Raw genomic sequence first — 23046 nt, 5'->3', positions numbered from 1 at the left:
TATTACTATTTAAATCCCACAATAGCAATCACCACTTACTATAATCACAACTATCATTGGTGCAACAAAACCCCAAATAGCTCCTTCATCTGTGGCTATCCAACAGCTGTGTAGGTCAGTTATTTCATTAATAAATTTCTTTACTATATACACTTACTAGTCTTCAGTCCCATACTGATCATGTGCAACACCAACAGCAATTGCCACAATTGGAATAGGCGTACCTTTAATTACAATTACACAAAATTAATGCAATTATCTCAGAAGAAATGACAACGTCCACACTAACTGGTAAGTATTTTAAAGGCATTTCAGAATGACTGCTGTTGAAGAAGTTATCATAGCCATGGTAGACAATTTTATCAGGTAAAGATTTCTTACCAGTCACATTACCCAGGTAACACATAATGGCATAGGGTAGTTACTTAGGTTTATAGTACTGTTGGATGACTTGAGTCTTGAGAACAAATACATAATAGAGCCTTTAGTAGGCTTATATAACACAACACTAATATATGTGTAACTAACATAACGGAAATACACAAGTCTGTGATATAAACTGTTCTGGAGGGCTAATACACAGAGTTTCTACAATATTTGTGTACAACAGTCATGTGACGACATTTACAAGGATATAGGTGTGTTTCTAATGGACTCAAATTTGCCTAAGGTTTTCTTGAGAAAGGATAACTGGTTTGTTTGATTGATATTACATATGTGCACTCTTGAAGGTATGGCCATGTAGTTAGTGTAGCATGTAACCCTAAATTTGTCTTCTTAAAGCCAGAAAAAAAAACCACATATTTTTTTTCATGTAACTAATCTTTCATTTCGCCTAGTTAAACTATGTAATAGCAGTCTTGGCATAAAGAACAACTGGAGTTTCCACACCTGGTAATGTTTCAGTTAATCATGTGACCGTATTAAGCCCGTAACTGTAAAAATATATGTTTCCAATCCATTATGTATTCTAGTATCTCTGCTTGTTAAGCATGTGCTTACCCCATCCTATAATAAGGTAGAACCACTTTTTCTGTCCCACTCCAGTATTGAACACTTTGACCAGTAGAAAGTAGAGTATGATACCCTCACACAACATCCAGGTGAACACAGCAGTGAATAAGTAGTGTAGTAGAGCTGCTACCACTGTACATGCAGCCTGTGACATAGATACGTTAATGGAATAACTATTGCTAGTGAATAATGTGGCATCCTCACATCGCTATCCCTGGCAGTTTCAATTCCACTGACAAATACAATCAGAGCCAACAACAAAGCAATTGCTAGATTGGTATGAATGAAGTGATGTATTCCTTTCAATAGTGTCTTTCTATTAAATGTATCCAACACTTAATCTGTTCAACGCACAATAATAGTTAAACACTAACCTGTAGTACACTAGTATAATTATGGCAAACAGGAGACACACTATTGATATTCCACAACCGACATATGACACTATAGATAATGCCTTTTGTTCCACCTTTGAAATATCCTATTAATAAGAAACTGTCAAATACAACTCTAGAAAGAAACACACAATCTTACATACCCCTTGACCTCCTGACACATCTACTAGTACAGCAAAGCTGGTCAAGTGGCTACTATTACATGTAATAGTATTATTAGTAACTGAAATAGTTCTGACTCCTACAGTATCCCAACCACCTCTGTTAGTGTTACAACTAGAATAATAGCAGTACTATCAGAAATATATTCAAACCTTCCATTGCTCAGTGAAAAGTTCCAAAATGCACATCTTAATGTGGAAGTATTGACCAATAATTCCTGCATAACAAGCACATGAAGTAAGTCACAAGGATTGAAGTTCAGTTAACTGACATCACTGATTGAGAAGTCAAAGGTTAGTTGTACAGCATTATCAGGTGATGTTCCTGATGTGCTAGTCACTTGACTAGATAAAACTTGACTAACAGGTTGTGTGAATGATGACCTAAATTATAAAAAAAAATTTGTTACTACATACAGCATTGATGTACTTGTACTTACATGTTGCCATCAACTGGTAATATGTTCTCAATGTTATTGTAGTGTATACTGACAACTGGAACAGGATTAATGCCTTTAAGAGACAAGCAAAATCATTAGCCACAAATAGTATACATTTGACAACAGTTAGTAAATACCTGTTACATTTGATCTTTGTTCAATGAAGCTAGCAGGAATAATGATTGAGTTAGGAACATCAAACTGTGTAGCATTAAATGTAACATCCATTGCAGCCCTATCATTTAACAGTTCAGCACTAAATACTACAAAAATAATAAGATTTGGATAAACTGTTTGAACTACTAAATACGTATGTACCAATATTCTCTGACGGAACTATATAGGGTGGAGATCCAACCTCTAAACTTTCTGCTAACAGAATTCCGAATCTTTCTGATGTCATCAACAACATTTGGCTTTGATTACGATCCATCTAATCAATGATATTGTCAATGGTAAACACACACCAATATTAATACATACCATTTGTAGCTGTGTCCAGCCTGCATTGTTCACTGGATTAAGAATATTGCTAAAGCTTGTAACAATCCCCTAAAAAGCACAATGTAAGATAATGCATTAATTTATTACAATGTTCTGTATACCTTGACTATTTCAGGGTTGGTAGACAGTATGTCAGGATTATCTTCTATAGTACTGCAGCAATAAAAAAGTGCATTTAGCTACCACAACTCTTACACCTCTGTAACAAGGTTGCATGAAATATAAGCATATAATTATGTGTATATTGACTAAAATATCATGCATAATAATTTACCTTATTGTGAATTCAAGCAGTGAAGTAGCAGATGTTAAATCTGCAGGATATTCTGAAGTGTCGTTGGGTGATTTTGAAGAGACTATGGCCAGGCTAGTGATTAAGGTACTCAAATCTGACCCCACTGTAGTTGAATTGTTTGCTACTCCCAATTTGATCTTAACAAGAGGGTTACAGGATAAAGTTGCTGGTGATAAATATTCACTAGTACTTACCTTTTCCATCATACTCATCAGGGCCTTGTATTCAAATGATAAACAATTTGTTACTATAGATGTTTCCCATCCACCACTAGAGTTACATGGTCTTATAGCAATTCCTATAAAAATGTTTTTAGTGTCTAACAGTGTCAGTTTGTACTGTTATACTGGATGTCAATAATCAGGATGTGAGATATACAATGAACAGTATACTACACATGGGCATACCAATTCCTCCAGGACATGCGCTTGTAGCATTCATGTCAGCTCCAGTAGATGGCCACGAAATTCCAAAATCACTATCATAAGTTGCAGGGCAACTAAGTGTGCCTGTAACAATCATACATATACAAAATGCAATTTAAACAGTTGTATTAACCATTTGGTGTTGACTGGCATGATTGCCTTTGGTTCTGTCCATCAGTATTAATAATGAAGGGACATTCATCCTAATAGAATAACACTTGAAATATTTTTTAGCAACATATAAAATACCTCTTGGCATGTTAGCTGTGAACAGTTTAAATGGATGTCTGGGAAGCTGTCACGGTCACTATCTCTTGCACATAGTGTACCATTTCCAGTGTATCCTTCGGGGTTACACTTAAGAAATAATACGTATTATCATTATACCAAAACTAAAAAAAACTGATGGCTTACCATGCAGCTGGACTGATTACACACACACGGATTGACTGACTCTCCAACACAAACATCCACCATCCTTGTAACATTCTGAAAATTATTTGCTACTGTTGATGTAGTACGGCATGTACAGGTATCTAAAAGTGTAGTACATGATAAAGTACGTTGAGTTAATACACACTAAATACATACCAACTGCACTAAACCCTATGATTTCTCCTGAACTGACTGCATTTTCTATCTCCTGGGTGACTTGCTCTACAGAGGTTGTATTGTCCAGCAGTTGTGCAGTAAACACAATGGGTACTAATACACTTGGCTCAGCTTGTCTCTTAAAATTACCGGTCATGCCACCATCTTCAAATCTGTCTGAAAGTATCTGTAAATCACTTCTAACTGATAGTGAGTTGTTGTACAATTTCTGGAGCTGTAAATATGTACACATTCAGAGTATAATTTATTACACACAAGGACATGGTAACCTGTTCAATCTCAGGAGAAGATGGCATATCACTTTCACTACTAGGTACAGTGATAAAGTTGGAGTACACTACAATATTTGATTGTCTAGTAGGACTAATACTACACTGTGATGTGTCCACTCTACCCCAGAGATTATTACTAGTACAATTTCTAGTGGCATATGGACCAAACCCAAATGATGGGTTGATGTCTGTACAGAAGACTTCAACAACAGAATTGACTTTTGTTATTGGCCACAGCACTCCATAAGAAAGACGACCAGTAGTATTTCCACAAGCTGAGGAGGTATGGTAAATATGCAATAACATTATCTGCTCCACAATTAGCTAGTAATATACCTGGTAACACGGTTAGTGTTATAGTTTGTGAAATAATAATCCCATCAGGTAGTCCCCTAATGGTGCAAGTGTAGTTTCCACTGTCAGTGATACTAGCAAGTGGTATTGTAAGTTGATGAGATAAAGATGACTGGAATTGAACTCTTGAATTAGGATCGCCAAGCATGTTGATATTTTCAATGGACTCAGACTCTGCTACTGTGTTATATGTCCACTGAAGTCCTAGACTCTTGTTGGATGGCTGACAATGAAGTGTCACTTCTTCTCCATTCAGAACTTCAGCCATTAATGTGGTAGCATTGAATGTTGGCACTGTATGTATACAGATTTATGAACTGTTATGTAGGACTAAATGATAACTTACAGTCATTCTTTAATATTATTATTGTACTTTCACCAGTTATGCCATGAGTCACTTTTGCTGGTAGTAAATTGTCAACAATGGTAAGGATGAAGTCCTCATCATTTTCCACTGTATTATCATTAGTAACTGAAACATCAAAGACAGCACTGGTCACTCCAGCAGGAAATGTGACATTGTATGGTCCAGAATCATAATCAACACCTCCTGTAATATTCTCACTGTTAACATGTTGTTAAAGGTGATGTTGGTCTACTCACCAGTTGCAGTAATGTCAATACTTCTAACTTGTACAGTAATATCAGTTGATGATGGGTTACTGAGAACTAGTACAGGTTGTGCTGGTCCATCATCTTCATCAACACTGTATGTTGACTGGTTGAAGTTTACAGTAATAACTAAATAATGATAGATAATAGTATGCATAATATGCTTTGATCTTTGAAAGACAACGAGGTTTTAAGTCCATTACGAGAAAGACTTCAAGCAATGCAAATCTCACTATTGATCATCAGTTTGCTATATGCTCTCCCAAGCATATAGCCCACAGGAGGCGATCAGTTACCCAAGCCAACATATATTCAACAAGCATGTCTAAACAAATTTGATTGTGGGAAGCAGAATCTAACATTGTAGATACAATGGTTATGATGAACGAACAAATCCAGGGATATCATAGAAAATTCTGTTTACAGCTGATCTATTCTCTAGAAAGTTTATAACTTTGTTTCGTCTTCTACTACAGATGGACTTTACTAAAAGTACTAAAATTTAATAGGTAAGCTACCTTGTAGGATGGTTATTTCGCATTGACTGTAATGTGAGTATGGTCTGCATTCAAAACTATACACCTGGCCTTCATACTGCTTAGCACCACAGTCAACAACTAGTGATAGCCTGTCGCCACTCAAGCAGCATCTTCAAACTGCTTTAATACACCTGTTCTACACATGCTGTGACACCATAGGCAGAGGCTTTGATCATTCCATGTAAAGTACAATAATGTTCATTTCTTGTGAACAAGCTTTCACTGCTTTACCCTTGGCTTTCCCACTGCAATCCAAGTCTAACTTCAGGAGGCAACGATAAGGTGTGAGCTTTGATTTCTTCAGCTCTTCAACATTAATATGTTTAGTCTTCCACACTTACTTTAACAATTTTTAAACCCATTCATACAATGACACCTATATTACTGCCCCATTATCTCAGCCAGTTAGAGACCATGCCCTCAGATCTTCATGTTTTAAAAACCTCAGTTTCACCTCGGTTTAAAATCCATGAAAATCCTTGTGCTGGAAGTGTCTCCAACCTACACTAAATAACTGATGTACTTGTGAATACTACCAATTGCTTACTAGTATTATCAATAATAGTACCAACAGCTGTGGTAATAAATCTGTCAAAGACACCATTCAATGATGAAGGAATGGTTATGGTAAGATCAAATGTCTCTACGTTTTCAGAGATAGCATCTCTAGTCACTGGTACATCAATTTTAGTACTAGTAGTTCCAGCTGTGAAGGTGGCAGTGATAGGAGTAGAAGTGTAGTCCACTCCATTACCTGATCAGTCAACATTAACCAACTAATCAGTCTAGGACACACATTTCTTACCCTCAGCAGATAATGGTGACTGGTCAGATGGCATCACAGTCACACTAACGTTAATGTCTGATGTACCTCCTTCCAATAACAGAGTTACAAGCATCACACCAGATGACTCATTGGCAGTAAACACAGACTGAGAGAACTGTACTGTTAATACTGAAGTGAAAATACAAGTAACATGTAAACACATGTAAGTGAATATACACAGTATGTAGAAGCATAAAATAATCCTGTAATTGTTATAGAAGTGATAGTTGGAGACCAACATCTTTGGCTTTGTGGACTTTAAAAACCCAGAGCAAAGTCATGGAGAAAACGGTCTCTAGAAATGGGTTCTGGGAGGTTCTAACCATTGTAGAGAACCTCTCCAGAAGTCTTTTTGTGAAATTAAAAGACCTTATTATCAAAAAGAATTCTATCAGAAGTCCATAAACAGCATATGTGGCACTTGTGAGCTCATGATCATACAATTTTTAGGAGTATATAGCACATCTGGGAGAATGTACATTGTAGGCTTAATACATAAATATTAACAATGTATATCACCAAGAGTTATACATTATAAATATTATGTATAATTATAACTAAATATTATGTACTCTTGATAAAACTGTAGAGTGCATTCTTAAGAATCCATTTCACTATCCCATTAGGAGCTGACAGCCTGTATAGTACTGCAAGTTGTCTTGGATCAAGTTATCACCTGGACAGGGAAACAATCCCAGTCCAGGTGATAACATGATCCAAGACAACTCGCATGCAGTCTAGGGAAGTGCCTTAAGGAGCCATACAGCTTGGGACCAGGAATTCTTTTTGTATTCAACTTCTACTTTATAGTAAGACCCTTGCACATCACAAATATCAAAACACTTACATTCAACATCAACTATAGTCATTACAGCCATATCAAGACTATGAGTAACATGATCTGAAAATGAGCTAGTAGTAGATATGATACTCAAATTAAATGTCTGATTTCCTTCCAATCTGTTATCATCATTAATTGAAACATTAAACGAAACACTGGTCACTCCAGCAGAAAATGTGACATTGTATGTTCCAGAATCATAATCAACACCTCCTGTAATATTCACACTGTTAACAAGTTGTTAAAGGTGATGTTGGTCTATTCACCAGTTGCAGTAATGTCATTACTTCTAACTTGTACAGTAATATCAGTTGATGATGGGTTACTGAGAACTAGTACAGGTTGTGCTGGTCCATCATCTTCATCAACACTGTATGTTGACTGGTTGAATGCTACTACTGAATCTAAAATAAAAATGATGAACTTTAAACTGTAGTCACATGTTAATATTTTGTGTGGCCAAGATAGCAGGTGTGCTGCAAAGTATCAAAGTATTCTAATAGAACAGTCACGTCGGCTTTTAAAAATACGTATTTATGGATACACATGCCGCATGTATGTGGCTACTTATCCAGACATTTATGTAAACTATTTATTTCACTTATTGACATATAATATCCACTATCACCTACAGTCAACACCGATACCAAAAATAGACATGAGACCACCATGCATTACATACCTATCAAACACTTATGTGAAAATAAATTTCATTTGGTGTGAATCATACAAAAATACTTTTACATAAATTCTTAAATCAGGTGCTCACCTACAGCTGGCCGTAGGTTGGTTGTAAGTGCATGCCTGGTATCCTGAAATTGTTTTTTGTAAACCTGTCTGTATGTATGTATGTTTGGTTTTATGTCAGACCACACCATTTAGACCACAACAGGCTTGTGCATTGTACTAGGGATTGTGCAGATCTGGTCACATTATATGACTGAATTTCACCTTTACATATTACCAGGGGCTCATCGAATCCTATGGACAAGGGAGCATGTAACTTAATCTGTACACTACCAATACTACGAGTGAAATTCAAACATGGCATCCAGTGTTACTATGTATATAATTGGTTACATCATTCTTATGTACAACAGGGATACACTGAATGGGCTGCCACTCCATCGTATTGTATGTAGGTAGCAAAGCTGCTTCGCTAAGAAGAACGTCGAGTTGAAGGGGAATAGTCCAGCGGAGTGATTTCGCATGATTAGTGACTGTAGAAAGACTGTCATGCTAAGCCTGTGGTACTATTCCTCTATCATGCCATTGAACTTCGTTTCCATAGCTTCAACTTGTTGTGGTGGCAACGTGATGTACTCAAGCATGCGCCTCTGCAAAATATCCTAATTAGGAAATTTTAAAAGTTACTTATAGTACATGGCAGCCATGCTTGAATTTTGCTGTTTATGGAGTTACATGCTCCCTTGTCCATAGGATTCGATGCGCTCCTGATATACTGCTAGATGTTTTTTCAGCTCTCTTCATCCTGTATAGAGTTACTACAATGTTACAGAGTACACTGCACATATGTAGCTTGATTTCAATGCATAACATTTTTGCAGTTTTTCACAGCTTCACTGGATTATCATGCAGATCTAGAGTATATTAAACAAGTACACGAAAAAATTAGGAATTTTCAACTAGAGTAGGGACCATAGCACATTGATAAAAAGTACTGAAACAAGTTGGAGTAGTCCATGATATTAAATTACTGTAAAACAATAAGAAGTGTTATATCCCTACTGTGCTCAAGATACCATAACAGAAATGCACAGTAGGGATATAACACTTCTTATTGTTTTACAGTAATTTAATATCATGGACTACTCCAACTTGTTTCAGTACTTTTTATCGATGTGCTATGGTCCCTACTCTAGTTGAAAATTTCTAATTTTTTCGTGTACGTGTTTGTTAACTTTTTTTGTGAATAATTTTATTATGATTGGTGAACCCACGCATACCGCATCTGAAAAGGCACCGCGCGTCCCGGATATATCAATTATCATCTCAAAAGTGAAATATCCATTACGCTTCGTTGTCAGCTATGTTCAACCCGTTACACAGCATTTCGAATCAAGAACTGTTCGAAAAGCACCTCTACAATCCACGCATACCAAAAGAAATCGTACCGCGCGCCCCAATCATATTAATTATCATCTGAAAAGTGAAGTATCCGTTACGCTTTGCTGTAGGTTATGTTCAACCCGTTACACAGCAGTACGAATCAAGAACTGTTTGAAAAGCACCTCTGCAATCATAATAGCCACGATGAAAAATACAGACGATTTCCGTTTCGAAGGGAAGCCATCACGTGCTCGTGCCAAATCGACACCTTTCCCTGTCAGCAAAGATGAATGGGACACAAAGGAGGACACTGGTAAGTCCATGAAGAATGCATTGCACGTACTGCGGTATGCCAAAAGGCACCTGTTTGGCCAAAGCAACGTCGAACAGTGAAAAAATCAAGCCCGTAGCCTTAGCCGTTATCGCGGTACGCTTGTCTGAAGGCATCAGTCAGTCAGTCAGTCAGTCAGTCAGTTACTCAGTCAGTCAGTAGAGAATTCCATTGAATAAAAAGTTTTTAAAATTCCGTAACAACTTGTTGAAAGAGTTTCGGGTCGATCTGAAAGCTTGTTTGGGCTTAGTTTTACCTCACCAATACTGCCTCATTGTCGTAATGGAAAATCAGCTGGTTTTTGGGTGATATTATTTCGTGGGCCACGCCTACTCCTTTGTGGTCCCTACTATACAGTTACTATCGTACTGTATGATATTAAATAGATGGTAGGGCAAAATGTGCTTGTAAAACTTGTAATATGTGAGTATTACTTACCCCATCAAATAGTAGTCATGAATGAAGTGGCATGGAATTTTAAATACAACAAATAATTTTTGTTCCCTTGGCTACAATCTGTTTCATGAATTTCATAACAAGATGTGTAACTTCTCATACTCATATTCTGATTTGAGGATAATTGGGATCCTTAAGTAGTGTGCATTTATTGTGCATCGCTTAACACAGACTTTGTGAGATAAACTGTTGCTTAAGTAGAAAATATTTTTGATAACCAAGACATTTTTATACATTGATGGAAAGTTGGTGGCTTTATTCCAGCCATGGCACATTTGCACATGAGGGACACTACAAAATTATAAATTTCAAAAAAACAAACAAAAACAAAACAGCCAGGAGTGTTATCCTAAGGAAACTATACACAAATAATCCAGCAAAGTGTAAACATTGCTGTAAACAGTTAGTTGCAATTCTGTTGATTCTTTGTTTATGTCCCTACTGTAGTTTATGTGTAAGGAGTGTCTAGATATATTTTTACTTATAGTTTTGTGCCATGGGTAGTGCCATAGGTATGGTTGTCAACTTGACTACTTTTTGTAAAGACTGAGATATTCTAATAGAGCAGTCGGTTACTTTCTTTCTTGGATGCCACTACTGTTGTGATTATTGGCTAAATGTACTAGATACATTCTTAAACTTTTCCTGGGGGAGACCCTCCTAGGTGTAGCATTCCACACATGCTGTGTGTTTTCTGTGCACTTTGTCCCCTACAATGCACCCACTGTACAATAATTACTTAGTGCCAACCTGACCACTTCAACAATTCATTGTTCTGGCTCTATTTTGTGCATTGCACAGTTTGTATGATGTGATTTAGCAATTTGGCAACAAATTTCCAGGAATTCAGCTATCAATGGTTCACTTGTGAAGCACGCCTGCATTTTCCCGCACATGCCAGTAAGACTGTGAAACTTTAGTATCATGTTATGTCATGATAGAAAAGAGTATCACTATTTAACAGTATTTTATATGAATGACAAACCACTTTAATTTATAAATTTATGTGTATTAAATAGCTTATGAGAGTATTATAATAGAGTGCTTGACTGCTCTACTAGAGTATCTTAGTCTTGAGTGTTTGTATGGTATCAATATTATTGCATGATGTTATTAGAACAATATAACTAGTGTATATCCTAGTGCAATAATAACAGCTGCTGCATTCATTATCAGTGTCAAATGCTGCAGCAATATTGATATTGTTTACACTCACTATCATTATCAATTATGGTCACCATAGCTTGACTAGGATCACTAATAGTAAATCCAATAGGTAGTGAGGATGAGTTAATAGTGAGAGAAAATTGTTCATCAAATTCCAATATATTGTCATCATAAATTGGAACATCAAGTGTATTACTGCTCATATGCCGACGAAACGTGACATTATATGGTCCGGAATCATAATCAACACCTCCTCCTATAAAAGAAAATATTATTTTTATCCCACAGTCTGTCATTGTTATTCAGTTCTAACTATCACAAGAATTTACAGTAAACCTGCTCAGTTGTTTCCATTTATTTTATTATACGTAGGTAACATTGACTCTGTTAAATTACTCCAATACAACATACACACACTTGCTACTTTAGCTCAATTTTCAAATTTGGGGTTGGTTTTGACCGCTAGAATCTGAATTGTATTGTGTTTTGCTTTATTAGAATATTTCATTATTGATCTACGTACATGGAATGGGTCTAAGTTGGTCACCATAAAGCCAAGCTTGGTTTGTTGCACAGGTGGCTGCATCATGCATTATAATATACATTGTACAGTTTAAGTTGGATGGGAGAGGTGGCATTATTTAACACAGGTCCCAGTTAGGAAGATGTATGCTGAATGGTGAATATTCTACACTACTACGCAAACAAGGACAGATTTAGAATCAGACAATGCAATGTTTCTCCAGAGTGGTCCTATAGGATATTTTGAAGACACTTTCTAGTTGTAGACTAAGGGTACATTTCCAGAGGATGAGAAGTTGTTAATATTTAAATCTAATGAAATTTGATGTTCAACACACAAGGGGGTTAAAGGAAAATTCTGGAACCACGTTTGGTTTGAATATGATTAAAACAGTCGCAGAGTTACGAATGATTATTCACATAAATTAACAGAATGTGTGACCGGATCTGCGAAAACCTGACACAATCGTAAATATACAGTATAAAGCATTGATTACAATAGCTAAAATACTTACATATTATTTCTATTTTTCTGAAAAGTTTTTCTTAGTGAAGAAAGGGTCTAACAATAAAAACCTCTTCTCCTACTCAAGAGCAGTTTGAAAATCTTTGTTTTGCTGCAGTAGACCAAAGAATACGTAAGTTATGGGCATTTGTTTATACCTCATCGAAGCGATGGTATGCAGTTGGTCTTTCTTCACTTTACTTTTGTATATAGTAAAGAAAGGTGTTGATACAAGAAAACACTTACCAAGCAACTGATTACCCAGTTCATGGTGAAGGCAATGGTACAAATTTCAACTTTGTATGTCACTGCTTTCATACTAAATTAAGTTACAATCGTTTATAAGCACCTGTAATGTATTTTCCTTATACTTGCTGTACAAATCAATCTTTTTGTTGCTACTGTACTTTGTAGGGCTGTAACTCCAAACATTACTGGCATATGAAGCTGAAATTTTGCCAGAGCATACACTTGGCTAAATATTTAATAACAAAGTATTCAAAACATGTGTGATTATGTTGGGTTTTCACAGATTCAGTCACATATGTTGTCAAACCTGCAGGATAAACCACTTATGGGTAGAAGCTGAAAATCAGTAAGTTAGGGCAATTCCGGACAGCTGTTCATTATCCGCGACTAAAGTATACCAATCAGGCTATGGTTTGACTACCTACATAAGTACCCTACTTGTGTACTATAAAATACTGTAGTTTTGTCTTGATAGCTGTAAGGATTGATGATAAACAGTCTATCCAGCAATTAGTATCTAATCCAAAACAGCCAAGCTGTAAAAAAAGTGTGCGGCCCTCAGAAAGGCTATGGTGAAAAAAGATGTGAAATCCAAGGTGGCGGCCAAGAAATGGCTGTGATGGTAGGTTAATGGTAAAAATTTTAATAACGACAATTCAGGTGAATTTTTGTGCCGCTTCACAAAATTTACCTAAATTGTCATTATTAAAATTTTTACCATTAACCTACCATCACAGCCATTTCTTGGCCGCCACCTTGGATTTCAGATCTTTTTTCACCATAGCCTTTCTGAGGGCCGCACACTTTTTTTACAGCTTGGCTGTTTTGGATTAGATTTCATTTCTTTTTGTATTTGTATACCAGCTTTGGGACTTTTTTAACCTACGTTTTTTTCTTTACTACAGGAAGAAGAAAAGATGAAGTAGATGTACTTTAAATATTTTATCAGAAAATGTACAAATTATATATACTGTATAATACATATTTGACCGCATTTGCGAAAAGGGGTCTTCCACACACATCCAATTTGCCAACTTTGACAATTGATAACTTCGGATTGGAAAGAGCTATTGCCTTGATATTTGGGCAGTGGTGAGCACCACTATAGCTGAATACATGGTGAAATTTTCAGGTTAATATGTTACTTGAACACTGAGTTATGGTCTCCAACGTTTACGGAATTGGATGTGTGTGGAAGACCCCTTTTCGCAAATCCGGTCACATATATTGATTACAGAAATCTCCATGGTGGTTTCTTTGTAGCTGAACTCTCTACAAGGTAATTTCTTCTAGCTGATCTCTCTACAGGGAGATTTGTTCGTAGTTGAATTCTGTACAGGTGATTTGTTTGCAGCTGAGCTCTTTACAAAATGGTTTCTTTGTAGCTGAACTTTCTCCAAGGTAACTTCTTCTAACTGATCTTTCTACAGGGTGATTTGTTTGTAACTGAACTATCTACAAGGTAATTTCTTCTTGCTGATCTCTCTACAGGGTGATTTGTTTGTAGCTGAATTCTGTACAAGTGATTTGTTTGCAGCTGAGCTCTTTACAGAATGGTTTCTTTGTAGCTGAACTCTCTACAGGGTGCTTTGTTTGTAGCTGAAATCCCTACAAGGTAACTTCTTCTAGCTGATCTCTCTACAGGGTGATTTGTTTGTAGCTGAACTCTCTACAGGTGGTTTCTTTGTAGCTGAACTCTCTACAATGTGACTTCTTCTAGCTGAACTCTCTACAAGGTGACTTGTTTCTAGCTGATCTCTCTACAGGGTGACTTGTTTCTAGCTGAACTCTCTACAGGTGATTTGTTTGTAGCTGAACTCTCTACATGGTGGTTTCGTTGTAGCTGAACTCTCTACAAGGTAACTTCTTCTAGCTGATCTTTTTACACTGCATATTTGTTTGTAGCTGAGTTCTCTACAGGGTGATTTGTTTGCAGCTGAACTCTCTACATGGAAGTTTCATTGTAGCTGAACTCTCTACAATGTGACTTCTTCTAGCTGAACTCTCTACAGGGTGACTTGTTTCTAGCTGAACTCTCTACAGGTGATTTGTTTGCAGCTGAACTCTCTACATGGTGGTTTCTTTGTAGCTGAACTCTCTACAAGGTAACTTCTTCTAGCCGATCTTTCTACAAGGTGATTGAGTTTTTTGCAGCTGAACTCTTTACATGGTGGTTGCTTTGTAGCTGAACTCTCTAAAAGGTGACTTCTTCTAGCTGAACTCTCTACAGGATGATTTGTTTGCAGCTGAACTCTCTACGTGGTAGTTACTTTGTAGCTGAACTCTCTACAATGTGACTTCTTCTAGCTGAACTCTCTACAGGGTGACTTGTTTTTAGCTGATCTCTCTACAGGGTGACTTGTTTCTAGCTGAACTCTCTACAGGTGATTTGTTTGCAGCTGAACTCTCTACATGGTGGTTTCTTTGTAGCTGAACTCTCTACAAGGTAACTTCTTCTAGCTGATCTTTCTACAGGGTGATTTGTTTGTAGCTGAATTCTCTACAGGGTGATTTATTTGCAGCTTAACTCTCTACAAGGTGACTTCTTCTAGCTGAACTCTCAATAGAGTGATTGATTTTTTTTTGCAGCTGAACTCTCTACATGGTGGTTTCTTTGTAACTGAACTCTCTACAGGGTGATTTGTTTGTAGCTGAACTCTCTACAGGGTGATTTGTTTGTAGCTGAAGTCTCTACAGGGTGATCTGTTCATAACTGAACTCCCTATAAGGTAACTTCTTCTAGCTAATCTTTCTACAGGGCGATTTGTTTGTAGCTGAGTTCTCTACAGGGTGATTTGTTTGCAGCTGAACTCTACATGGTACTTTCTTTGTAGCTCTACAATGTGACTTCTTCTAGCTGAACTCTCTACAAGGTGACTTGTTTCTAGCTGATCTCTCTACAGGGTGACTTGTTTCTAGCTGAACTCTCTACAGGTGATTTGTTTGCAGCTGAACTCTCTACATGGTTTATTTCTTTGTAACTGAACTCCCTGCAAGGTGACTTCTTCTAGCTGATCCGTCTACAGGGAGATTTGTTTGTAGCTTAACTCTCTACAGGTGATTTGTTTGCAGCTGAACTCTCTACATGATGGTTTCTTTGTAGCTGAACTCTCTACAAGGTAATTTCTTCTAGCTGATCTCTCTACAGGCCGATTTGTTTGTAGCTGAACTCTCTACATGATGGTTTCTTTGTAGCTGAACTCTCTACAAGGTGATTTCTTCTATAGCTGATCTTTCTACAGGGTGATTTGTTTGTAGTTGAACTCTCTACATGATAGTTTCTTTGTAGCTGAACTCTCTACAAGGTGATTGCAGCTGATCTTTCCACAGGGTGATCTGTTTGTACCTGAACTATATCTACATGATGGTTTCTTTGTAGCTGAACTCTCTACAAGGTAACTTCTTCTAGCTGATCTCTCGACAGGACAATTTGTTTGTACCTGAACTCTCACATGATTGCTTCTTTGAAGCTGAACTCTCTACAAGGTGATTTCTTCTAGCTGATCTTTCTACAGGGTGATTTGTTTGTAGCAGAACTCTCTACAAGGAAACTTCTTCTAGCTGATCTCTCTACAGGGAGATTTGTTTGTAGCTGAACTCTCTATACATGATTTGTTTGCGGCTGAATTCTCCACATGATGGTTTCTTTGTAGCTGAACTCTCTACAAGGTAACTTCTTCTAGCTGATCTCTTTACAGGGTGAATTGTTTGTAGCTGAACGATCTACAAGGTAACTTCTTCTAACTGATCTCTCTACAGGGTGATTTGTCTGTAGCTGAACTCTCTACAAGGAAACCTCTTTTAACTGAGCTCTGTACAGGGTGAATTGTTTGTAGCTGAACTATCTACAAGGTAACTTCTTCTAGCTGATCTCTCTACAGGATGATTTGTTTGTAGCTGAACTATCTACAAGGTAACTTCTTCTAGCTGATCTCTCTACAGGGTGATTTGTTTGTAGCTGAATTCTGTATAGGTGATTTGTTTGCAACTGAGCTCTTTACAGAATGGTTTCTTTGTAGCTGAACTCTGTACAAGGTAACTTCTTCTAGCTGATGTATCTACAGGGTCACTAGTTTGTAGCTGAATTCTCTACATGGTGGTTTCTTTGTAACTGAACTATCTATAAGGTGACATCTTCTAGCTGATCTTTCAACAGGGTGATTTGTTTGTAACTGAACTCTCTACAAGAAAACTTCTTCTAACTGATGTCTGAACAGGGTGAATTGTTTGTAGCTGAACTCTCTACAGGGTGATTTGTTTGTAGCTGATCTCTACTTATTTCTAACTGATCTCTTGAATTCTGTTCAGGGTGACTGCTCTATTAGGATGACTGCTCTATTAGAGTATCTCGATCTCGCACTTGCTACACCAAGTTGGATTTCGTGTTATAACTCCATGGCTTTAAGTCTGATTTTTCTACACCATTGAAGAGCCTTTCTAAGATGATAACTCCATCAGTACAGCGATTTTCAAAGCATTACCCCAAGTGGTTTATCTGGTAGGCGTGGCAAGCATAATAATAATAATAAAATTTTTTTGCTAATCTCGATTGCGTAATTGTTACACACTGTTGATTGTTTCGCTGTATCTTCCTGGTTTTTAGCTTGATTTCTTTCAAACCACAAAAGGTTTGAGGTTCAATAGTTAACCTATTCACCCACGGATTTTCAGCTTCTTCCCATACGCGGTTTACCCTGTAGGCGTGACAACATATTGGTGTTATTTTTCGTGCAAAATCGCTCATAACTCTTTGCCTGTTTATGGTATTCCAGCCAAAGTTGGTACAGAGATGCGCCTTTATACCCCCCTTCTGTGTGCCAAATTTCAAGGCAATCGGATAATGCGTTCGCGTTTTATAGCAGTTTTTGTAAGTGTGCGAAAAGAGGAAGAAAAATAAGAAGAAAAAAAAAACGAAGAAACTAAGCCAATTTTTGAAGTCGCATATCTCAGGAATGCCTGAAGCGATTTCGCTCAAATTTGGAATGTGGAGTACTGAAGTTGGAGGGAATGTACACAGCAAACGTTGTCTTGTTTCATCAAGGCAGCACAGAGCTACGGAGGTGCGAAAATTGCGTTTTCTTTCTTCCTGTCAATATACTCACGGGGTTGCGCGCCGGCTTCTTGGGCCGCACGACACACTACCGTGTGTCTTGATACATGGAATTTACATGGATGTTGCACAATTTTGGATTTATACTAATTTCATGTGTAAAGCACTTATTTTACACTTTCCATCTTGTCAGTACCAAATTGTAACTGATGCATGGATCTTGTAACATTTTTCTGGGTCATTTTACATTTTGTTTCATTAGTAAATATCTCATATACTAATTCATGAGGCATGAATACTATTGTAGAAGAGAGAGAAACCCGTCTAAGCAATGTACTTATAAAACATTATTATGACAATCTAATTAATGTGCTATATATTTAACACTTACCATAAGCTGATATATTGTTACTGATCACTTGAACAACAATAAAGAAGTCTCGGTCTATTATTAAGTGACTGAGCATCAGTGCAGGTAAAAACTTTTGATTTTCAGCAACAAAGTAGCGTGGCTGGCTAAAGGATACTGTAACTATAAAGAGAATTAATGTCAAAGCAATTTATAAACATTATTAAATACTTACCTGTCCCATCAATAATTTCTCCAAAAGCCATGGGGAAGTCCCCAGGAACAACATGACTTAGTGATGAAGGAATGGTAAAGGTAAGATCAAATGACTCGCGACTACTCTCTACAATGCTATCTCTAGTCACTGGTACATTGATTGTGGTATTAGTAGTTCCAGCAGTGAAGGTGGCAGTGATAGGAGTAGAAGTGTAGTCCACTCCATTACCTGATCAGTCAACACTAACTAACTAGTCAGTCTAGGACACACATCTCTTACCCTCAGCAGATAATGGCGACTGGTCAGATGGTGTCACAGTCACACTAATGTCACTGTCTGATGTACCTCCTTCCAATTTCAAAGTTACAGGAACTCTACCAACCCCCTCATGCCCAACGTACAGAGTCACAGAGAATCCCACCATCAAAACTGCAATGTATGCACACAGTCAAACATTGTATAGTTTGTGCTATTTGTATATTATAACATTTTTTGTTTAGTGCCCTTGTAGTAGAGCATAATAATATGTACACTAATCCAACATACAAATGTTACTTGAGGCATTAACGTTGGAGTGTCTTGATTCACATAATATATTTTTTGGTCCACAAACAATTTAAAAGACAAATTGGAAATCTACTATAGAATGATTCAATTGTGAAAATGCTCAGAAGAGTCGTTCTATTACATTTTATGTCTCAAAAAAGCACTAGTAAATATAATTTGTGCATCAAGTCCTACATAGGTAATTTATCAGCTGATATCTACACCAGTGTACAATTATATATGTACGCAAATTATTTTAATCAGTGAGTCCATTCCATATGACATAGTATACTAAAGAAAACTCAACACTTACTCTCATCATCAATTATACTAATATCAGCTTGACTGGGATCACTTTGACTGACTCTGCTTGGCAGTGAACTAGGAATGATGTCAAGGTGAAAGGTTTCATTTGTCTCTAATACACTATCATCGTTTATTGGAACATCAAATGAAATACTGCTCACTCCAGCAGGAAATGTGACATTGTATGGTCCAGAATCATAATCAACACCTCCTGTAATATTCTCACTGTTAACATGTTGTTAAAGGTGATGTTGGTCTACTTACCAGTTGCAGTAATGTTATTACTTCTAACTTGTACAGTAATATCAGTTGATGATGGGTTACTGAGAACTAGTACAGGTTGTGCTGGTCCATTATCTTCATCAACACTGTATGTTGATTGGCTGAATGTTACTACAGATCCTATGACAAGTGATGTATAGTAAGCAAACAGTGTACATCACCACAGCATAGAGTACTGTGTAGTAGGGATCATGGAAGTTTGGACTTTCCTGCCCAATAATACTGCACAAAAGCCAGCATCACTTTTTCTTTCATGACAGTTTGGGTAAGTATTAGTTAGGTATAGTAGAGCATGCAACCACAAACAATTTCAACACAGGTTTCTACAGAATTGTGCATTTAACTACTAAATGACTGACCAACTAATGCTAGAATTTAGCCAAGCATTACTCAACTATGGTTAAGGCTACGGGCTTGATTTTTTTCACTGTTCAATGTCGCTTAGGTCCTGGATGTGCTTTTACACCAACTACAACAGCTACAATGCATGCACCATGAACTTACTTTGTCATCCTTTGTGTCCCATTTTTTTCTTTATTTCTACGTAGGTGTTAATTAATGGGTAGCGCATCATGACCAAGTTGTCAGTGATTTCTGCAGTGAGTGGATTGATTGGATAGACATTTCTCATACTGTTCTTCATTTGTTGGAACACAAAGCAAAATGGTGTATTTGATTTCATTAACTGAAAGTTGGAAGTTTGAATTTTATAATATATCTGGCACATTCTTTTCTTTGATGTGATATGTTGTGGTTCAAAATTGTGTTACAAAAAGTATATACCATAAGTAAAATTAGAAATTTTATGTGTATAGGGATCGTAAAAATAAAAGGCAATGAAGCAAGGGAAGTCATTTACACTAGTAGCTATACTAGTGGACATCTAATCCCTACTTCAGTTATGGTTATACTATTAACAGGCTTTATATAATTGAAGAAGGGATTAAACGAAATGTTGTATAGCTACAGGTGTAGATGATCTCCCTTGTTTCGCTGCTTTCTATTTTCATGATCCCTACTCAAATATAAAATGTTTTATATGATAGTAAACGATCTATCACATACAAACAATTCTACTTGTCATATTAATGTTCACTCACTATCATTATCAATTATGGTCACAACAACTTGACTAGGATTATCAACTGTAAATCCATTAGGTAGTGAGGATGAGATGATAGTGAGATTAAAATGTTCGGTAAATTCCAATATATCATCGTTATTTATTGGAACAGCAATTGAAACACTGGTCACTCCAGCAGGAAGCGTAACAGTGTATGGTCCAGAATCATAATCAACACCTCCTGTAATATTATATTTCTCAACTTGTTTGTGATGGTGTTACTTCACTCACCAGTGGCAGTATCCTGATTATCAGAAACTTGTACAGTAATATCAGTTGATGATGGGTTACTGAGAACTACTACAGGTCGTGCTAGTCCATCATCTTCATCAATACTGTATGTTGACTGGTTGAATGTTACTACAGATCCTACATGATATACATTATACAATTAAATGTCATCAAATGATCTATGATTGAATGATAAACTGCTGTACACTATGACCATACAAGAGCAATGATATAACAAATGTCACTCACTATCATTATCAATTATGGTCACTACAACTTGACTAGGATTATCAACTGTAAATCCATTAGGTAGTGAGGATGAGATGATAGTGAGAGCAAACTGTTCATTAGGTTCTAATATTTTATCATCAGTCAATGAAACATTAAATGAAACACTGGTCTGTCCAGCATGAAATGTGACAGTGTATGGTCCAGAATCATAATCAACACCTCCTACAGAAATAAAAGAATCAATAATAGTTCATGTAACACTTTGACACCTCAGATCAAAGGAATTCCAGAGGATACATTTGCCATGTACACCTCTTCACAGGGACACATCTAAATGTACACTGGCGTACATTGAAATGTATCCCGAAAAGTGGTTGTTCTTCTAAAAGAGCAAGCCACTTTCATCAAAGCAAGTATGGCCTTGATGTGGATGAGGTAGTGGTACCACCCTCTGTTTTTTTTTAATACAAGCTCAAACTGAAATCGATTGTGGGAATAAATTAATGCTCAAATTATGATTACCACAAATTAAAAGGGTTGCCGCAAGAAGCACTCAAATGAAAGCGTTTCAGTATCCTTGCCGTTCTACAAGTTGGGAAATGTTACTTAAAGGTGAGAATATTATTAGTGTTACAATGTATTCACAAGCATTTCAGCACATTTCAAATGCGGACACGCCCACATTACAGACGACACTAGTTAACTGCTCTATAATGAAGCTTACCCCTTTAGGTCTTTAGTATATGTTGTGATCAGTCTTAATATAACGCAAAAGCATTAAAACACTTGTAAATTCGCCCTACTCAACTTTTTCGTGATATCTGTAGGACTCGTCCGTTTATTATAACAATCATAACTACAACGTGCCTAACCATAATAATCGAATCTTTCAGGCATACATATAAGGCTGCAGTACATGTTGCTGTCAGACCTTCAGCACTGGTCACTGTAAAGCACTAATAACAATAACAAAATGAATCCAGTGGTTACACTCGTATTGGCATCAAGGCTATCAGCCTGAAAAGAAGTGTTACATATTAGCTGTAACATAGGCACTCGTGATTTGCCTGATATGTATGCCCACAACCCTCAAGCTTTGGGCATACATATCAGGCAAATCACTCGTGCCCATGTTACAACTATAAAATAGTACCAAGAGTTAATAATTGAGTTTATTAACCCTTGATAGTACACTACAACACTTACCATATGCTGATATATTCCTGGTAGACACTTGTACAGTAATGATGGTTGATGATGTATTACTGAGAATTAGTGTAACTTGTAATTGTCCAGCAGTTTCATTAACACTGTATGATGATTGGCTGAAGTTTACAGTAGCTATTCAAGAAAACAATAAAACAGTTATACAATTCTTAATACATACTTGTGGTATCAGTAATGTTTCCAATGGCCATGGTAGTGTCCCCAGGAACAACACGACTCAGTGATGGAGGAATAGTAAAGGTAAGACTAAATGTCTCTGGCCCTTCTGCAATATCATCTGTACTAACTGGTACATCAATTGTAGTACTAGTAGTTCCAGCAGTGAAGGTGGCAGTGATAGGAGTAGAAATGTAGTCCACTCCATTACCTGATCAGTCAACACTAACTAACTAGTCAGTCTAGGACACACATATCTTACCCTTAGCAGATAATGGCGACTGGTCAGATGGTGTCACAGTCACACTAATGTCACTGTCTGATGTACCTCCTTCCAATAACAGAGTCACAGGAACTCTACCAAGTGACTCAGTTCCAACATATAAAGGTTGAGAGAATGTCACCATCAAAACTGCAATGTATATGTATTGAAACTTGTAAACAATTTTATAGTTCATACCATTTCAGATAGTTTGCACTTTAATACATTCAGTATAACCAGGCATGCATTTATTGTGCTAGAATAATTTGAGAAAGAAAGAGGGAATATTCCAGAATATTGGTTAAATTCTCAGAAAATTAGTGCAAAATTGTAAGTGTTACTTGCAGTATATAGCAAACATTTTAAATGCCACAAGCGTAAAAAGATAAAGATGCTCTAATAGAGCAGTCAGTTATTCTAATAAAACAGTCAACTTTGTATCCACATTTGTAATATAGCAATCACTTTAGTGCATA

General features: G+C 36.8%; 1 protein-coding gene across 1 annotated transcript in view; it reads right to left on the bottom strand.

The window, feature by feature from the left end:
• Window positions 1-23046, bottom strand: part of LOC136259965 (uncharacterized) — a 54687-nt gene that overhangs the window by 4677 nt on the left and 26964 nt on the right. The window contains exons 26-65 of the mRNA XM_066053546.1: window positions 22571-22720; window positions 22313-22519; window positions 22132-22266; window positions 20944-21147; window positions 20695-20832; window positions 20441-20644; window positions 19323-19460; window positions 19066-19269; window positions 18486-18635; window positions 18225-18434; window positions 18032-18172; window positions 11364-11570; window positions 7557-7694; window positions 7297-7503; window positions 6429-6578; window positions 6171-6377; window positions 5076-5213; window positions 4819-5022; window positions 4455-4766; window positions 4116-4393; window positions 3826-4060; window positions 3649-3770; window positions 3484-3591; window positions 3368-3437; window positions 3217-3318; window positions 3004-3107; window positions 2789-2946; window positions 2616-2667; window positions 2494-2562; window positions 2329-2443; window positions 2148-2273; window positions 2011-2083; window positions 1843-1954; window positions 1724-1788; window positions 1553-1670; window positions 1389-1495; window positions 1219-1330; window positions 1003-1159; window positions 158-224; window positions 40-106 (exon numbers count right to left, since the gene is read on the bottom strand). Of these exons, the coding sequence (XP_065909618.1) occupies window positions 40-106; window positions 158-224; window positions 1003-1159; window positions 1219-1330; window positions 1389-1495; window positions 1553-1670; window positions 1724-1788; window positions 1843-1954; window positions 2011-2083; window positions 2148-2273; window positions 2329-2443; window positions 2494-2562; window positions 2616-2667; window positions 2789-2946; window positions 3004-3107; window positions 3217-3318; window positions 3368-3437; window positions 3484-3591; window positions 3649-3770; window positions 3826-4060; window positions 4116-4393; window positions 4455-4766; window positions 4819-5022; window positions 5076-5213; window positions 6171-6377; window positions 6429-6578; window positions 7297-7503; window positions 7557-7694; window positions 11364-11570; window positions 18032-18172; window positions 18225-18434; window positions 18486-18635; window positions 19066-19269; window positions 19323-19460; window positions 20441-20644; window positions 20695-20832; window positions 20944-21147; window positions 22132-22266; window positions 22313-22519; window positions 22571-22720 (5861 nt within the window). The remainder of the gene's footprint in view (window positions 1-39; window positions 107-157; window positions 225-1002; window positions 1160-1218; window positions 1331-1388; window positions 1496-1552; window positions 1671-1723; window positions 1789-1842; window positions 1955-2010; window positions 2084-2147; window positions 2274-2328; window positions 2444-2493; window positions 2563-2615; window positions 2668-2788; window positions 2947-3003; window positions 3108-3216; window positions 3319-3367; window positions 3438-3483; window positions 3592-3648; window positions 3771-3825; window positions 4061-4115; window positions 4394-4454; window positions 4767-4818; window positions 5023-5075; window positions 5214-6170; window positions 6378-6428; window positions 6579-7296; window positions 7504-7556; window positions 7695-11363; window positions 11571-18031; window positions 18173-18224; window positions 18435-18485; window positions 18636-19065; window positions 19270-19322; window positions 19461-20440; window positions 20645-20694; window positions 20833-20943; window positions 21148-22131; window positions 22267-22312; window positions 22520-22570; window positions 22721-23046) is intronic.

The sequence above is a fragment of the Dysidea avara genome, chromosome 7, assembly GCF_963678975.1.
Source record: "Dysidea avara chromosome 7, odDysAvar1.4, whole genome shotgun sequence".
Classification (NCBI taxonomy): Eukaryota; Metazoa; Porifera; class Demospongiae; order Dictyoceratida; family Dysideidae; genus Dysidea; species Dysidea avara.
Note: the sequence above shows the minus strand (reverse complement) of the source record. Positions and strands in the feature narration are given on the sequence as shown.